Here is an 18505-nt window from a genome sequence, read left to right as displayed (position 1 = left end):
ATACAGGAAAAATAAGTCATCCATTCAAAATGCTACTTGAGTAAAATATGTTTTCACTATAAATTGTTCTTGAGTGTGAAAGTAACAGCCTATTCTTTGTTTTGCATGTAAAATTTTATTCTGAAAATTTTACTAGCACCTACAGCCATCAGATTAATAGTGCAGTAAAAAAAAAAAAAAAAAAAAAAAAAAAAGTATAATGTTTCCCTCTGTCATGTATTGCTGCTATGGTAGCCTCTTTGAACAAAAATATGTATTCCCACATTGCCAAGGTCCAGTTTCGAGTTTGCTTGAACACACATGCAGTCTGAGAGATCAAAGATAAAAGTGTAATATAAATGGGATTTATTTGCATAAATGTAAAAACCAAAAAAAAAAAAAAAACAGCATTCCAGTAAACAAAAAGACTCATTATTCAGCAGTGTACCTTCACTGACACTTTGTGGTCCAGACGTGTTCTGCTCCCCTGTCTGACAAGAAGTCCCACAGGAACCTTATTAACTAACTTATTAATAAACACTTTGTATGTGACACTAGCCTCATTTCAGACCCGTGAATCACACAATCATTTTAAAAAGTTTCCAACAAGAATCTGCAGAACCAAAGATGGAAACAGTGTAAGAGTGTAACAAGCTGGAGATTCAGTCCTGATATCAGGCAAATGTGGCACTGACAAAAGGGGAAGCTTTCTAAGGCACACTGACAGAAAATATTTCATTACTAGTCATCAACTATCAATATGTTTATTCACAGTCACTTATTTCACAATTCAGTTTATAACTGATATTTCTGATATTCCCAGATATACAGATATAGAATTCTTTAATGGTAATAATATTATATACAATTTATATAATTAATTCATTTCAAAATTCATTTATTTAATTTATTTATATTTACTTTATACATAAGCTCTTTTCTTAAGTTGTATTAACTATAGTTCATTATGACACCAACAAGTGCAGTAAAAGTTTTCAGACTCACAAAGTGCAAATACCCGTCTAAAGTGCCAGTGCCTCAAAACTGTAAATGAGTAAATGTGAGTTATTTTCTACCTCTACTGAAAAGGAGCAGGAAATGGAAGTCCTTCAGCTGCAGCAGCCCAAAATACCACAGCACCACAACTCGTCAATAAAAGTAATAAGAGAGAGACATCAATCAATAACTCAAATCAAAATCACAGCAGCTGCACTGCTGTCGAGGCCAGTTGATGTGTTGATGTGCCAGGTTTTGTTAGTCTACTAATCCTCAAATTGTTGCAAATGAGAGACTTTACATGGGAGGTGCTAAAACCTTTTTACATGGTCAAATGAAAATAAATTTTCCATGTAAAATTGTTTAAGGAAATGCCTGGCAACTTCATTCACTTCACTCCTGCCTTTCAAGTCGAGCAAAAGCAGTTTCCTTCAGGCAGTTTAGCATGCGACAACAGGCATTTGTTGCTTTATGTAATAATTAAGAAAATAATGTACTTCCAATAATCATTTCAATCCAGGACAAATGGTGTTTCATACAGCAGGTCCTGACCATTTCCTGCAAGCAGATGGAAATATAAAGTAGCAGTCGGAGGAAAACAGAGCCGCAAAAATTTTCAGCCATTTGCTGTAGGTCTCTTCCGTGCCTTTTCTGTCCCTCTCTAGAGCAAAAATGCCCCCCCAAAAAATGTATTAACTTTTAAAACAAAGTATTTAATGAATAGAAGAAAAAAAAAATAAAAAGGAAACTAAAAAGAAAACAATATTTGCAAAAGTGCCTGTAGATGTTACAGTATAACTATATGCATATAATCATGATCACTGTTATTAATAAGAATTAAAAAAAAAAAAAATCAGATGCTTAGTTCACTTGATTGTTCATTTTGTTACAGATACTTTTGATGCAAATGAGCAAATGTATACACACAGAGACCTACTCTAATTCTGTTTTGCTCCATTTATTCCCAGTTTGCTCAAAGAAACTATCCATATCCAGAAATTAAATCTCTCCTATTACATTTGATTTAATATGCATTATTTCATAAAAGGTAGTCATGAGCCTCTTGAACTTGAACTTGAAGCCATGGAAACTCAAAACTAAGCTACGCATAAAGGAAAAAATATTCAAAAAGCCCTGGTTCAGTGAAACTATTTAAAGTCTGAGGGATTACATGAGTTCTGTTATCAGCTGCAGCGGCGTCAGGACTCCAGTGCACACTTGACTTTGAATATTAAACTCTTTGTGCTTTTGTTGCCAGACTCATCCACACACTCCTCATCCTCAAGCGCCACCACCATGGAGGTCACGTTCTTGGAAACGCTCCTCATTGCAAGAGTGTAAAAGACGTGGAGCACTGCAGAGAGGATTACACTGAGCTCACCAGCCTGATCTCTGAGACTGAGCTTCTGGCAGACGGCTGGCTGTGGGTGAACAGGGACCCTCTGGAGTATGAGGCCTGGCCCCAGCAAGGAGATCAGGACCAACGGTGTCCAAACTGGAGTCACACCTGTGGAGCTTTGACCAAAGAGGGTCTGTGGAGGAGCCGGGACCGCCGGGAGAAACTCCACTTTATCTGCTATTGAGTCTCATTCTTGGTATTTAGTCATTTAAATTAACCTGAGAAGATAAGTTAAATATAAACACAAGTTTAACTTGTCCAAAAGATGTTACTTACATTTTGAGTAAAAAAAAAAAATCACACTGCAAACATCCACCTAGGATTCAGAATCAAGTGTCTATCACTATTAGTTTACTATTTAGTGTTCAAAAAGTGATGATTGTCCAACAGCAGAAAATCACAGATTCATATCATCACTAATATATAATGAATTCCTTGGCCCAAGATCTTTCCTCATATTTCATGAAAATCCCTTTGAAAGTCACACCAGAGGGAACAGATAGTTGAGCCTGGTGAGATTGTGTCGTGGGGTGAAGTGGGTCCTGAGTAGAAAAAAAATATTCTGTGTTGACAGCCATTAAAAATGATCATTTAGTGTCATGCTGATATAATGTTTGTGTTGAATTGTAGTAACTACATTCATTATGTGGGTAAATTGCTATGTAAAATTACAAAAAGTATCACAATAAAACACCCAAAATGGACTTCAGTATGAGTATTTAAGGCAGGACCCTTTAGCATGGGTGTAATTTTAGGTGGGAACTGTAAAGACATGTCCCCACTAATTTCAAAGGCCATAAATAAATAAATAAATAAATAAATAAAACTGTTTCTCCAGCAGGAGGCCAGCAGGACTGGACAAAAGTTTAGTCAGACCAATGATCTCAGATGTGAATCACCACCTAAATGTAATTCCTGAGCCCAAGAGGCCCGGGCCAGCTACAGTAACCACTGCAAGTACACCACTGAAATAGTTTTATGTTGAATTTCTATTTTTGTCAAGTATAGGAAAACACTTGGGAAATGAAAAAGATGGGGGACAAATGTAACATCCATTCAGCCAGCTGAGACATGACATGACATTATTACGAGCTTTGTGTTGCACTGGAGAGAAGATGCTGAGAAACAGAAGTGATAGACGACCCGGTTTTGAGAATATTCTAGTTCTACATCCAAGTACACAGATCTACTTGCGATGCAGATCGTGACATTCATATAAAACTCAACTCCATCCTCACACAAGAGACGGTTGACTTTTACAAAAAGGAAAACTTTATTAAATTTATAAACCAACAGGCACAGCATCTGTCTGAGCAAACACATGCACAGACTAAATATCTACAATACCAATGACCATATACAATACAGTCACAACAGCAAATGAACAGACTATGGGCATGATGTGATATTGAAGACTAACAAGGCAAAATGTGTTATAGCACGCAGAGCACAGTCAAGTACACAGTTTGTGCTACATGGCAAACACAGAGAGAGGCTGAGTGTTAGACACATTCCGCTCGTACGTTCACCGCCATCAGCTTCCTTTCGGTAAACATACATCTGTTTTTCAAGTTCAGCTGCTCGGTCCTGCATCTCCCATTGTTCAGGGATTATCAGTGAATCAGCTTGCCACTTTCATTTTGATTTTGAAATAAAAACTTGTGAAGTAATACTGGAGAACTGACTTTTTAAAAAAAAAAAAAAAAAATGTTGTGTAAGCAACACAGGCTGTTCCTATGTTAAAGATTTGTGTAACACAGCTCTGTATGAGGGAGCAGAGTGTTTACAAGTGACTAGTTGTGTTATGTTACCAAGACCTCCTCCAGTGTATTCATGCTGATGGTGCCAAGTCATTTCTACAGGTGAGAACTTCCATTCAGCACTGCTTTCTCAATAAAACACCTCTATACAATAAACCTTTCAATAGATCATCTCTTAAATATTAATAATAAATATTATCCATAGCAAATGGCACACTGTACAGCCAACATAAAAATATGGCCTTCTTTAACAATGAATAAGTATATTGTCAAGTATTTACAAAGGCTAGAGGGAGGATGGAGAATGTGAAGGCCCATGTCTTTCCAGTACTGATATAGATTCTCTATATTCAAAAACTCTTATACACAAAGTAGCTCAATGAGTTATGCTTCACTTGCAGCTTGTGATGGAAATATGGTAACAGGCTACTCATTTTTGTTAAATAGTTGCTCCATGATTTGCATTTTGCCATTACAGGAGTTTGCCAAATGCAACAATACCTGCAATATCTGTAAGATTTAAATTGCGCTCTTCACAAAAAAAACTTTTAAAAAACCCTATCATCAAAGTGCTCAGTTGAGAAAGCTGCAAAATTAAGCATTTTATTGCAAAACTCACACAACACTCCGCAAAATCCCAGTGGGACTGATACCATCACGGCTCTGAATGTCTGCGAGTTGCGTTTGCTAAGTTCAGATGTGACTGACTATCTTCACTTGTTCTGAAAGCACTACTGGTTTGAGTATGCTGAGTTAAGGATGCACCTCAGTTTGCACCAATTTTAAATTAGCATAGTTCTGATTGGTGTATCAACAGCTTCCTTGTGCTTATATAAGTTCATCAGTCCAGACTAGATTTCTTTCAGTGCACAGCAGTGTGGCTAATTGTGATTGTCAGAGCGTGAAACAAAGCCAAATGTCCACCTGTCAGGCTGCCTGTCGATAAATACAAGTCAGCTGGCAACTTACGAAACAAACGACTCTCCGTCTAAAGCAAGTTTCATAAATACAGTTCAAGCCAGAGTTCCTCTCCCTTTCTCTCCGCTGCACTTTGTTTTTGGTTACCTCAGCACACACTCAGAGTACATCAGCTTGTCACATTTGTCTTAACAGCTTTTCATACACCTTGTCAAAGGCAACTAGGCTGACAAGGAGTGTCACTGAATCTCTGTCACCGGATTCAGCCATTACTTGGAGTGGTAGCCATTCCTGGGGGTGTTATGGAGTTTCACTCCCATCATAAAAAGTTGGAGGAGTAAGTTCACTTCACAGCAGTGAGGGAATGCCACTTCAGTTCAGGATCGATAGAAGAGTGTAACAAGTGTTACATGACGATCATGACCCCACACCAATAGATATTGTACATACAACAGCACATTTTCACAAACACTTAAATGACAAAAACAATACACAGGGACACAACAATCTCTCTCTTCATCACCCTCTTGTTTCTATCCACTGTGAATCTCTGCTCAACACCTTGGTGGTGTAAGACAACAGTCTCTACACCCTGCGGCGCTCCCTTTTCCTCTTGCATAGGGCATTCATTGCACAAACTGTTACAGCCCACTTCTGTTTCATCCAGCCCTCTGTTCCTGTGGTTCCAGTCTGCTGCTCCTCAGGATTTGAGGCCCATTCGAGCCATGAGCTGTTCGTAGACAGTCCAGGCCATAGCAGCCATCAGAGTGCGTCGGAGAGACCTGGGTACCGCCCCACGAAAAAACCCACTCAGGCCATTCTCCTGAAAGAGATGACAAAGGGGAAAAGCTCATGCTGTTCTAATTGTAAAGCAATACCACATTTGGTGGCCGAGTATTTAATTAGTATATGCAAAGATCAGCTGAAAGAACTACCTCTTAAAAAATGTGATATCTTGGAAGGTTAAGCTGTGTAAATTACATAACTTACTCCAATGAATGCATACAAACCCTGTAGATATAGCGAACAGCGTCTAACGTGCTCCAGTGAGACGGGCTGACTTGGATGTGGGTCTTCACAACATCTGCAGGCTGGGTGACCAGTGAGGCCAAGACTCCCGCCACCACACCACAGCTAAAGTTCACCAGCGGGGCATAGAATGACGAAGTCACCTCTGAAAGAGACACACCAAGAACCAGGAGAAAATTACAACAGTACACTGAAGTCACAGTATTGCATACTGTACTGCTAAGACATGCAATAAGATCAATTTTATTACCCATTTCAAACTGGGCTTGAAATCATGTTTCTCCCTAGATATTTTTTAGCAGTGGGTGGTCTAATTTTTCCAACAATAGGCGTGTAAATGTGAGGATTATAGCCAATAAAAAGCCACTGACTTAATTTTTTAATCTACATGGTGCAACCTATAGACTATTTCAAACTTCATGGATTTACTACAATTTACAGTGCTCTGTGTTTGCTGATAATAATAATCAGATGATGATAATGAGGAGAGAGGAGATACCGCACCACAGACTGTGATACTGACCTGACCAATAGCAGGTGCAGAGTGGAGAAAAAAATAACATCGCCACTAATACAATATTAAAAGGAAAATGCGCTGTCTAGAACCTTTACACATGCACACACACACACACGCACACACACACACACACACACACACACACACACACACACACACACACACACACACACACACACACACACACACGCACACACGCACACACGCACACACGTTCCTGAGAGGGAGAGACGGATTGTAATAGTCTCATTAAATGGAACAGAATGACAACAGCAACAACATAAACCACATCCAACCTCTGAAGTGGTGTGTGTCCCACACAGTCACCGCACCACAGAAAGACGCTCCAATGTCCACACACACAGACTGAAGTATAGGCTAAAACAACTTTAGGATTTTTTTTTTTTTTTAATGAACCCAGCGGGGCCTGTCAGGGTCGAGATGACTTGGAGAAGTCTACACCGCACAGACATATTGCCTGCTGCTTTGCTGCTAAATTTAGACTTTGAAATGTGCACAAAATACTTGATGGAACTGATATAGATCGTCCTATCAATCTCGAGTGAAGGATGTCATCTCGCGAGTGCAAAGCTGACTTGATGCTTGTGGTCCTGACATGGTATAACCTTCCAATTATGGCATGATTCAGTGTTTTTATGGATGGTTGGCAACCCTAGATTTGCATGATAGAAGTTTTAAGGCACTAATTTAAGATTATTTTATCAGCAATGAGAGCCGGGTGATGTGTCGCAATTTTCAGTGACTGCTAACAATCTGCCACTGTCACTCCAACAGCTGGTCATTGCTGGTATATTGGCGAGGGGGTGCTTGTTTTCAAATTAGATTTATTACGATCACTTCTATACAGCTACTGATTAACCCAATGTATTATTGTTCTATTGTGGTGGTGTGCCACAGATGAATCTGCACTAGGCCTCCATTATGGGAAAACTTGAACACAATTTAATCAGCGGACAAAAATCTACTGGCGATGTATTCAGACCTTCGGCAACTGCTGATACATTCATCCTATTGCTCAACCGTACCAGCAACTTTCATAGTTAAAAGCTACAGTCACTGTTGAGAGTAGATCTCTTGTGTCATCTATAGATTTTCTTTTTTAACAGACATATACGATTTGTGTTATTAGATCTCTTGTGGCTTACCAAGAAAGTGCAACAGTGTACTTGTTTTGGTTTGCTTTTATTTGGAAGGTGACCCTCCCCCTTCACCCACTTTATTGTCACTAGCAATCGGTCTTTCTTTGCTGCATGAGACAATGTCAAGATGAGTGACTATTTTATTATCTTCACCGTTCAAATCATTGTTTTCAACAGCAAACTCCAGGAATGTTGATTTTTAATGAGTACAGTAGTTAGCCGACTTATTTAGCCTAAAGTAAATGGCATACACAGACAGTCTGGGCAGTTTCCATGGCTCCATGGCTCACATGCACTTGCTCCTCACCCCTACCCTCAGATAGTGTGAAAGCCACATTACAGTGTATACAAAACAAAAACAGAGAGCTGGACCACTGACTGGGGCATCGTACAGCAATTAGGGCTTTAAATATCTTATTTGCCTAACAGAAAAACAAATCTCTTCTTTTATGTTTGAGAAACATAAACATGCTCAGTAATCGAGCTAAACCACGTTACGCAACCTGACAAATCTTCTGTGACAGCACAGGGACACTTACACAGCATTTTGCTCTCTAGCACTCAAGAACAGAGCACCTCACATTTTAAATCGCCCCAGTTTTGATTTGCTGCTCCAGCGTGGCTCTCACCTTGAGGCAGCGACCTCTTGGCCTGGCTGTAGAACATGACGTAGATGCCGGAGAAGGGAGCGTCTCGCAGCAGCGTGGCGGTCAGCCCTGAGAACAGAGCCCTGATGCCCTCCGTTTCATACACACTCTTCAGAGCACCAGCCACACTCACGTAGTTATAATGGCCACTCTGAAACACAGTAACAACATGAAAATAATATGAAATTTACTCACACCCAGCTTTTTAAGACACTTGTACTAATGTAAAAAAACATGCACAACATATTATTAACGGCTACTTGAATAGTCTCTCATTCTCTGTAAAGCCATATTTTTCAGTAGCCTGGTAGTTTCTCCTTAGCACACACATGCTTTCATGCAGAATTATGGCACAAAACACTCATCCTGAATTTAAGTGGCAATGTTTGGAGGATATTTGGATTCCCCTTAGTATAAAGCAAGATTCAGACACAGCGATTTACTGTAAGCTTCACTCTTACAAAACTGAACTCAAATTCTAACCCCAATCTTTCTTGAAACTGAACCATGGAACAACTGCATGGTGTGAATCACTGTGAACATTCAAATTTCAGTCAGTTCATACAATTTTTAGAGGCAAATGTGCACGTTTGCACAGATGCCACTTTTGGCTCTGAACTTCTTGCACAATCTTGCCACCATCTCATTATATTACATATCTTATGTAATTAGCAGACAATGCAAGAAATGTTTTCATAATCACTGGTAACCTTGTAAACAACGAATCAAGGGTAGAGAATTTAATGGGGGAGAAAAATGGAGGATAATGTTTATAAGAAGACTCTTCCTGACCTTTAAATATGCCTTGATGACAGGCAGCTGAGCTTACAGGTCTAAGCCCTGACATTTAATATCCCTTACTATTATATAATGCTTTCATGCACATCTTTTGCTGTTCACTGCATGCTGTGTCTTCATGACTTTTACAGGCAAAAAACATCCTGCCTGAGACTGTTTTTTCTTTAGAGTCACTTCTACGATGCTGATTCGAACTCATGAGTGTGGAAATCAACAGAAAAACCATTTAAGACAGCACGTCATGCAGTCATTCACGTGAGTTTCAGAGGAGCTCTGGGGTCCTTCTATGCTCCGACGCCACTCTGTAAATAAACTGTCGCTCACCTCAAAACGTGTCTTGATGACGGTGACGGGCAGCAGGGAGATACCGGCCACCGCTCTGGCCCCGGCGCCCAGAAGAACAGCCTCACCGGCGTTGGGTGCCCGGTCCACAAAGAAGTGCTGCTTTAGGGAGTAGAAGGTGCTGAAGTAGATGCCCACTCCAGGGATGCAGCGCACAAATGACTGGAGGTGAGGAAGAGGAAGGAGAACAAAGCAATAGGAGCGTCAAATATTTCTTGAATTATGCGTCTTTTGGTTAATGTGATAATGTTAAAGCTTTACTTTGGTGGAGGGAAACAGAGTTTTTTTTCCCCCAATAATGAAAAGTCAGATGATAAAGGTTTAAATTGTTTAAACTGAAATGTTAATTTGTTAGTACGTATATAACAACTGAAAAAGTGAATTCCCCTGTATTTCTTGAGAAATTTTGCATGCCAAAATGTGTTTTTTGAAGGAGAAGTTTAGGTCAGATCATCAATGTTTGTTAATTCACAACATATTACTCATTAAGATCGAGCATTCAAGCAGCAAATACAAAAGTGAAACTTAAAATTCCACAATCGGCTCCAACCTGGCATGTATTCATAAGAGGAGTCGTAAACAGTAACTTAACTAAAACTGCACAACACTCAGATAAACAGTTACAACAGGTTTGTTGCCAAGACTTGCATAGTTTCTGTTACACTGAAATCAAGTCTCAACCTTACCTCCTCGTACAACCAGCACCACTGTCAGCCTGGGGTTAAACAAGACCCAATTTGCACTACAGAAACATGAATGATAACTGCAGGGATAATTCTAAATGTTACCAAGTATAAATAAGGTCAGTTACTCACTGGTGACACCCCCTTCCACAGACTGAAGAAATTCTCTGTCCTTATGACGTTGATGAAAACGGTAAACATCCCCACCTTTGGCGCACTGAGGGGCGAAATTGAGGAATGGTTACATATTAAGGTGCAGACACACAAACACAAACAGAGATGCAAATGCACAGTCATAATTTATCACTTATTCAAACGCACATAAACACGCAGGTGTGATTTACAGTGCTGGAACGATGACTAAGACAAGACTAAATACCCTGACAATCATTTCTGAGGTTAATTCTTATAAAACACAGCTACACCTGTGGATCTGTTTGAAACAAAAATCCTTTTTCTGCTGTTAACATTTGCTGTGCCTGTCCTTAGAGGAGGTAATTGTAGCCTAGCAGCCTATAACTGTGACTAATTACATGGTACTGGTGTGGCTGATTGCCCTATATAGATCCTAACAGTGGATTCAGACTGGTACTGCCTGCAGATTTTGTTCTGTTGCTGGGTGTGTGTGTGTGTGTGTGTCTGTGTGTCTGTGTCGTACATGCCTGGAGAGGATGCTGCTTTACATGGTGTGTGTGTGTGTGTGTGATGGTGTACAAGTGCATGAGTCAAAGTGAGAGAGAGGAAATGGGAGAGAGATAAACACCAAGAGCATGCTGATCTGTTCACGCACATGACAGCAGGGCTGGTGTTTGAAAACATTTTATTGAATCTGGATTAAATTTTAAAATCTGCTTTTGAATAATGGGCTGGTGAAGAAAAAAATTAAAATTTAAAAATATGCCACATGCATTTCTGCACCCTCCCGTAGTCAACAGTATGCCACAAATATCAATTTTGGGAAGTGTATCCATGCTTTTGAACACATGTTCACAAACACACTGGGAAATGCAGACCTGAGATTTGTTCAACCTGAGTATTAGCAAATCCAGTGCTTTGCTGGCTTGAAACCAGCATCATATGAAGAAATTGAATCCATCGTCTAATGTGTGTTTTTATGTGCAAACACTTGACATGTGTCGGTGTATATACACAAAGGTTGTTACAGTTAACTAAAACTAAAACTGGATGTGAAAGAATATTTTAGTTAACAGCAATAAAAATAAAAACTAGATTTCACAAACTAACTGAAACAATATTGTGTACTTACAGGACTAAAATAAAATACAAATTACAAAAAATGTCTTCAGTTTTAGTCTTTGTCGATTTGATCAAATTTACCAACACAAGGAGCATGAGGAAGTGCTGGTGCTGATGTTTACTGAGACTGGGATATCCCTCATATTATATAAAAAAAACCTCAAACTAATACTGAAACTTAAACAATCAAAACGAAAGTGAAACGTGCAAACCCACTCTGGAAACAAACTGAAACAAACTAAATTGAAAGCAAAAATTAGACACAAAATGAAAATAAAAACTAACAAAAAATTAAAAACTATAATAATAACTCTGACATACGCACCCTGGCTTAGCGTTGTTCTGCAGGGTCTGCAGGCGCGTCTTGACCAGATCCAGAGGCTGGAAGAGCAGCGTAGAGCAGGTGCCGCTGAGAGAGCCACACATAAAGGCTTTGAGAGCTGGGTGAGCCTGGGGGCAACGACAGAGAGAGGGAGAAAGAGCGGGTGGAGAGAGAAAGAGAGAGAGAGAGAGAGAGAGAGAGAGAGCGCAAGACACAGAGGAATGGAAAGAAAGAGGGCGAGGAGGGTAGGATGGCAAAGAGTTAGGGTAAGGGAAGTGACAGGAAAAAGAAGTGGCAGCAGAAAAGTGCAGAGAGGGGGGAACGGTGAAAAAGAGGGAGAAATATAGAAAGTGGGATTAGAAGGGACAGAAAAGAGAGAGGGAGGAAGAGGAAGAAAGGCAAAAACAAGGATAAGGAAAAGAAAGGATAAAGGATTAGTCACCCTGTGAAAAGCATTACATGAAACTGTGCAGTTCATCATCTCATGTGGTATGAAACACGCGTTGGTTCACTGCAAGTCGCAGGATATAACTTTCTCTGAACATAAGAAAATCTCAACAAACAAATTAACACACCATAAATCCTGACACAATGAAAATGTACGCGAAATTACGCACTTCACTTAAAACGCATATACTGTATGAGGCCGTAATTTGATCATAAATACAAATGTGCTTTGTGTAGCATTTCTATGTACAAACAAACAAGGCTGTTAACACAGCTGAGGCCAAGTTCACACACAAAACCAAGTGGAGATGATGTAGATGTGCAGAGACAGTCCACACAAACACACACACACAGGGGCTGTCGAGAGGAATCACACCAAGACTCGGCATTATCCGTGGCTACACGCCTCGTGGACAAACAGACAGTGCGGACACGATAAACACGGACAGACAGGCAGACGCTAAATTTAAATGCATTTGAAGATGAATGCACAAATACTTACACATAAAAACATAGAAAAACTGAAAACTGAAAAACATAAGCAAAAACTAACCACAATAACAATAAAAACAACAATAATAACCACATATGAGCAAACAGTGTGCATACGCTGTTTGCTTTGCTACAAAATACAAGTTGGACACACACATGGAACTAATACATAAACACCAACAACACATATGTAGTCTTTACACACGCTGTTTACATAAATGAGCACTTTTATGTATACACGCATAAACCATCTCCCCTACCTTCCCGAGGCCACCTGGGGTTCGGCTTGGAGAATCCTGTTTTTCCTGCATTTTGCCCTCTTTCACCTCTCTCTCCCTCTGATGCTACAAATAGCACATTATAGAATAAACCTCCATCCCTCTCCTGCGCCCCTTCCTCTCTCGCTCTCTCTCTCTCGCTGTGTCTCTCCCTCTCTTGCCAGCCCACAATTGCTTGCTCCTGCTTTTCTGCCTCCCTTCCCCCTTTCGTAGCCAGAGCAGAAGCTTAATCCACGCCGCTTTTTTCTATGGGATTCTATCTCTATCTTAAGCGACACACTCACACAACTGCATTTCTCTCTCCCCTCTGTAGAGCTCACTGCCAAATTCTGCCTTTGTCAAATGGCATGAGTCATGCAGTGGCTGGATGTGTGGTATGTGTGTGTGTGTGCATATGTGTGTGTGTGTGTAAAGAAGACTGTAAATGTGGGTCACAGAAAATGTATGGCAGTGGGAGCCTGTTAATTCTAGTCTTCAGGGGGCCGCCTACATGCCTAAAATCATGTGTGATGCAGGATTTGTAGTGATGAAGGATTGAGAATTTCCCTCCAGGGATCAATACAGTATCACATTGTTAAACGCTTCACCCTATCAAAAAATTTAATTAAGATCAGAGTTTGAAAAAAAAAAAAAAAAAAAAAAAAAAAAAAAAAAAACACACACAGAGACAGACAGTGGGTTTCAGTGCCTCAGTGGCTGTAGTAACAATTATATCAGAGCGAGTCCAGTGCACAAAAATCAACCCAACACTCCCATCATGCCCTCTAGATAAGCTATGTCCCACCTTTGAAAGAGATGCCATGGCAACAAACAAAAATGAGACGCTGTGTGAAGAAAATTGGTTTGGCTTCACCAGGTTTCAGGTGAATTCACGTGAATGGCAGCAGCAGTCTTGTGTAATTCAATAAGAAGTGCACAGGCACCAACATTACCATGGTCAGAAGTTCAATTCCTAATGAGGCAGATCATACTAAAGACTTAAATATTCATGGTACTGTGAGATGTGTTGGACAAGAAGGCTCCACCAAATGGCATCAACAACCAGCCAAACGTCAACTAATTTCAGCTTTCAATGGCCTTCAAGATATTATTATCATTATTATTATTATTATTATTATTGTATCATAAACACTGATTAAGATAGTGAAATAACAAAAGTAGGTGCTATTTTGAAGGTCACAGCTATTGTAACAAAAAAGATTGGTTCAGTTTGCTGCCCTTTGAAGTTACAACATGGGCCACTAACACTCAACTGTGCAGTCTGCCTTCAATTAAAACCATTTCAAAACTGAATGTGGATAGAATAAAGGTTACTGAAACTAATCTCCCAACATACAGACAGAGATCCCCAACCTAAGAGGGGATTTAATCCTAATGGGGATTTTTTTTTTTTTTTTTAAACCTTAAAGGCAAAATATTCCTGATTAGTCCAAGCAAGCCAGCGGGTGCACCTACCATGGCCACCTCCATCTTCGAGCTGGATGCTGAGGCTGTGGGCTGAGGGGAGTCCGGTGAGCGAGCCTTGTCCTCCGCTGCCGTTTTGAAGGTGCTCGTTTTCAACCACACACACTGACGAAAGGGCAAGAACAACAGATGACAGCTGCTGATTTACATTTCAAAGCACGACGCGATAACTAAAAAACTCCATTACAACCTGCAGTGACAGCTGAGCGGGTTATGATGCAGCGGGGGTCCGGAGTGACATCAGCCCGGCCGGTGTCGGACTACGGTTAGCGAGGCTGCTAGGCTAACAAGTTAGAGGAGTGGGAAACGGCAGGAAAAAAATAACACCAAGTTACTTCGAGCTGCTTTAAAGGCTGCGAGTCCTTTCTGCTGTGACTGCCGCTTTGTTTTAGAAACCACTCTCTCATGCTCCAATCACATAACAGTATTTACAATGACTTCCCAGCCGGCTAGCTAACTTAGCATACTTAGCATGTTAGCTTCTCTTACCTGACTTTGAGGTCTGTTAGGGAGTAGTGAAGATGGTCACTCCTGTCAGCTGGAAAAGCGACATGTTTGGTAGTCAGTGTGAACTTTGCCGAGAAGAAATCGACGAGGCTTACGCTCAGTGATATTAGTTAGTAAAGACTTTAACACTTATTCCCCTACAAGGTGGATCACAGCTGGCTGGCTAGCCTCGTTAGCCGGCGCTGGCTAACTTAGCGGTTGGTCTGTGTAACTTCTCAGTTTAATCACCTATTTCCCTGTCTAACTGGTGGTTTATATCCTCGCCCGGCCTGGCACGGCGTCTTTCATTACAGAGAAAGAGAAAGCCAGTGGGTGTCATCCCAAAGCCACACCGGAGGAGCTGCTGCGCCGTGAAAACATGCAGACAAGTTCACCTCCAGCGGCGTCAGCCCCTCTCATGCACACGCACACACACACGTGAGCGCGCATGCGTGCCCGTTATCTCTCCTCGTTATCGCAGCCGAGAGGCGGACAGAGCGCGCGCCCCACCCTGTTATGATAAAGAGTTGTTATAGTTTTGTATTGTTCATTAGATTTTGTATTTATTTCGTGTCTAATCTTTGTTTTCAATTCAGTTTAGTTCCTGTCAGTTTCCACAGTGACTGTTTCGTTTTTACTATTTTAAAATGTTTAGTTTTACTTTAGTTTTTATTAGTTTCAGTATCAGTTTGAGTTTTTTATACAATAAGGGGGAGGTTAGACATTTTGGGAAGTTAACTGGCTCCCAGTCATGTGGATGTCCCTGTCTCAGTAAACATCAGCACCAGCGCCTCCTCGTGTTTTTTGTGTTGGCAAATTTGACCAAACTGACACAGACTAAAACTAAAGACATTCTCTGTGCATTTTCATTTTATTTTAGTTAGTTTTATAAGCACACAATATTGTTTCAGCTAATTTTAGTTTGTTTGTAAAGTCTAGTTTTTATTTTACATTTCTCATTTTTACATCTAGTTCTAGTTTTAGTTTTAGTTAACTACAATAACCTTGGTTATGATGCGGTAAAGACTGACGACTGCCACTCAATTCTCAAAAGAACTGAACTTAGAAATACCTCAGGAGCCCTCTCATTTGAAAGTGCACAGTCTGCCTTTAAGCCCTGAAAATTATAAATAAGGAAAACATACGGATAGTTCCATGCTTGCTAAAAAGGTTCATTTTAACAAGTTTCACCGTGACATGCATAAAAAGTCAAATGAAACGAAACATTGTCGCCAGGGCAGTGCGCCAATTTACTCTGAATGGCCTCTGGGTGTCGCTGTTGTACGCAACCCCATCAGTCATGACAAGAAAAGATGATGGGTAAGGCCAATAATGACTTGAGGGCAGCTTTTTTCCACCGTTTGTGGCTCAACCAATGGCTGTAAATGTGGTGCAGCCGCTTATAAATAAACTAAGTGAATAAAACAATATAATGCGCTCAGTTATGTGTAAAATAAAACACAGGATTGTGATTAATATTAATATTTCTGTTGAATTTGGGGAAACATTTTGGTGTTGATTTTAAGATAGAAGCTACTCTCCATGTGCAGTTCTCACCACCATCCAATTAGACAAAATAATGAGGAGCAGCAACTGAGTCTCTGAAAGCAACAAGATTTTTCCTGGAAAGTAAAGATTAATTATATATAACCTATTCATATCCAGGAGGAATAAACCTATCACTTCCTTTGTCATTTCCCGACATGGAAACATACCTGAAAACATCTTTGATCAACTGGATACTCCAATTATTAACCTTGTAGGTGTGTCACATTTCTAACCCAGCAGCATGGATTTGCGGCCTGAAGAAGCTACTGACCACCACTGTCCCATCAGTATTACATGTTTATATGTTAATTACAACTTTTGCTTTGCTTTGGAAAGATTGGACTGGGAATAGGACGTGGATGCTGGGTGAGGGAAGGGAGAATAGCTTGAGAAAGGACTGAAATAAGCAGATGGCTGCATTAGTTGTAACATGCTGTCTGGTTTTATTTTTCTTGTTATGTGAGCCTCCAGATATGACCTTCCCTCTCAGAAACAACACACGTCCTTGTCTTTTGCAATAAAAATCTGATGTGCTTATTCATCTTTCAGCAAGGTTGATCAAACTGGAGGCAAAGCTGTGGAATTGAATGGAAAGGGAGGTAGTTATAACAGCACATTTTCACCCCAAAAACACAACAATACCACTGCCTTACATGTGTATGTTAATATTTCCTGTTTTATTTATCCAGTTTGTGCCTTCTCTGTCTTCTTTGGGTATGATATTCTCACAAATTACGATGTTGCACAACCAGGCAGCATCATCGTTAATCCAACAGTTTGACAATAATGAAACCACCACAGAAATAAACAGACAAAGAAGAAGAAATAATGCTCAATTGTGATGATTGATTGATGATTGTTGGAGATGTGGATTGACACAACTTAACATATGTGCTCCTCCTCTTCTCTCGTGCGCTCTCTGTTTTTGAGGTTACACTCATTTTCCTTTTCTCCTTCCTCCTTTTTTTTTTTTTTTTTTTTACAACTTTCTCTCTCAGCCTTTCATATGCCACACTTTGTTTTACCAATCTTCTCCACGCTGCCAGCTCAATCAGACCTCTGACACTCTTTTTGTCTCCTGAAAACAGCTCCTTTATGTTTTGCTGTCAGACAAAGTCTTCGGGTAACTGTGCTTGATTTTTGTTGATTTTTCACTATGGATGTGAGAGGTTCCTTATTCTTTCTTTTAAGTCATCCGTTGCGTGCCAAACACTGTGGCAACTGTTTCCAAAAGGCCTCTAATGTCTGGCCTTGTATTTTTGCTTGTGGGCTTCAAGTGTCTGTCAGCAGAAGATGTTATAACAGAGACTGTCACTTCTGTCTGACCTCTTCCTGCCCCTGTCTGCGAACACATCCTTCAACTTGGCCCTCTGCTCAGCCCAGTCTCTGGGTTCCTGCCAGTAGTTTGCTGTTTGTTTTTTTAATCTACTGAATGTGATCATTTTTGCATTTCACTTGAACTACCGCCTCATCTTGGATGGACGTCTTTTGTTGAGTGGTTACAACGGTTTAACAGTATGTCAGCATCAAACGAAAGGTCATTTCCCTCTTGCAGCCGGTTTCATGAGTTTACTTAATGCCTTTTTCTTGAGTTTCATTGTAACATGTTTTTCCCCTGAAACCTTATAAGCTATACATTTTAAATTTAAATTGGTTTAAATTGCATTTAGGAAACCATATTTCATAATTAGCTTCCGAGTAATAATCATCTAAACAAAACAGGTTATTAGAATGCATGTCACAAACATAACCAAACCAAAACGCAATTTTAAATCTAGGCTAAAGACGCGTTTTTATTCACTGGCCAGCTTTGCCTGCTTTTCCTTAAATTTCTCATCATGTCTACAACTTTGTATTTGTTCCTTGCTTATAGATGTTCATTTTCACTCCTTTATATGTCCTTTTACAGCATTTTGGTGCGGTCCTCTTCGGTCACCTCAAGTTGTGTTTAAATGTGTTCTATAAATAAACATTACTTACATA

At 40.1% G+C, this 18505-nt stretch overlaps 1 protein-coding gene across 3 annotated transcripts; it reads right to left on the bottom strand.

Moving 5' to 3' along the window:
• Positions 1-3623: 3623 nt before the first annotated feature.
• Positions 3624-15388, bottom strand: slc25a38b (solute carrier family 25 member 38b). Of its 3 annotated transcripts, XM_030060347.1 has the most exons (9): positions 14978-15388; positions 14679-14771; positions 14480-14593; positions 11811-11935; positions 10361-10445; positions 9528-9707; positions 8388-8556; positions 6063-6226; positions 3624-5875 (listed from the first exon to the last, which is right to left on the bottom strand). In XM_030060347.1, exons 3-9 carry the CDS (start codon positions 14492-14494, stop codon positions 5753-5755), a joined length of 861 nt encoding a protein of 286 aa, XP_029916207.1. In that variant the 5' UTR covers positions 14495-14593; positions 14679-14771; positions 14978-15388; the 3' UTR covers positions 3624-5752. The 3 variants fall into 3 exon arrangements, with proteins under 3 accessions (XP_029916207.1, XP_029916215.1, XP_029916200.1); XM_030060355.1 differs by lacking the exon at positions 14679-14771 and having other exon boundaries at positions 14480-14591; positions 14978-15102; XM_030060340.1 differs by lacking the exons at positions 14480-14593; positions 14679-14771; positions 14978-15388 and adding an exon at positions 13007-13392.
• Positions 15389-18505: the final 3117 nt, after the last annotated feature.

Source organism: Myripristis murdjan, chromosome 1, assembly GCF_902150065.1.
Source record: "Myripristis murdjan chromosome 1, fMyrMur1.1, whole genome shotgun sequence".
Lineage (NCBI taxonomy): Eukaryota > Metazoa > Chordata > Actinopteri > Holocentriformes > Holocentridae > Myripristis > Myripristis murdjan.
This window is presented reverse-complemented; position numbering and strand designations above follow the sequence as displayed.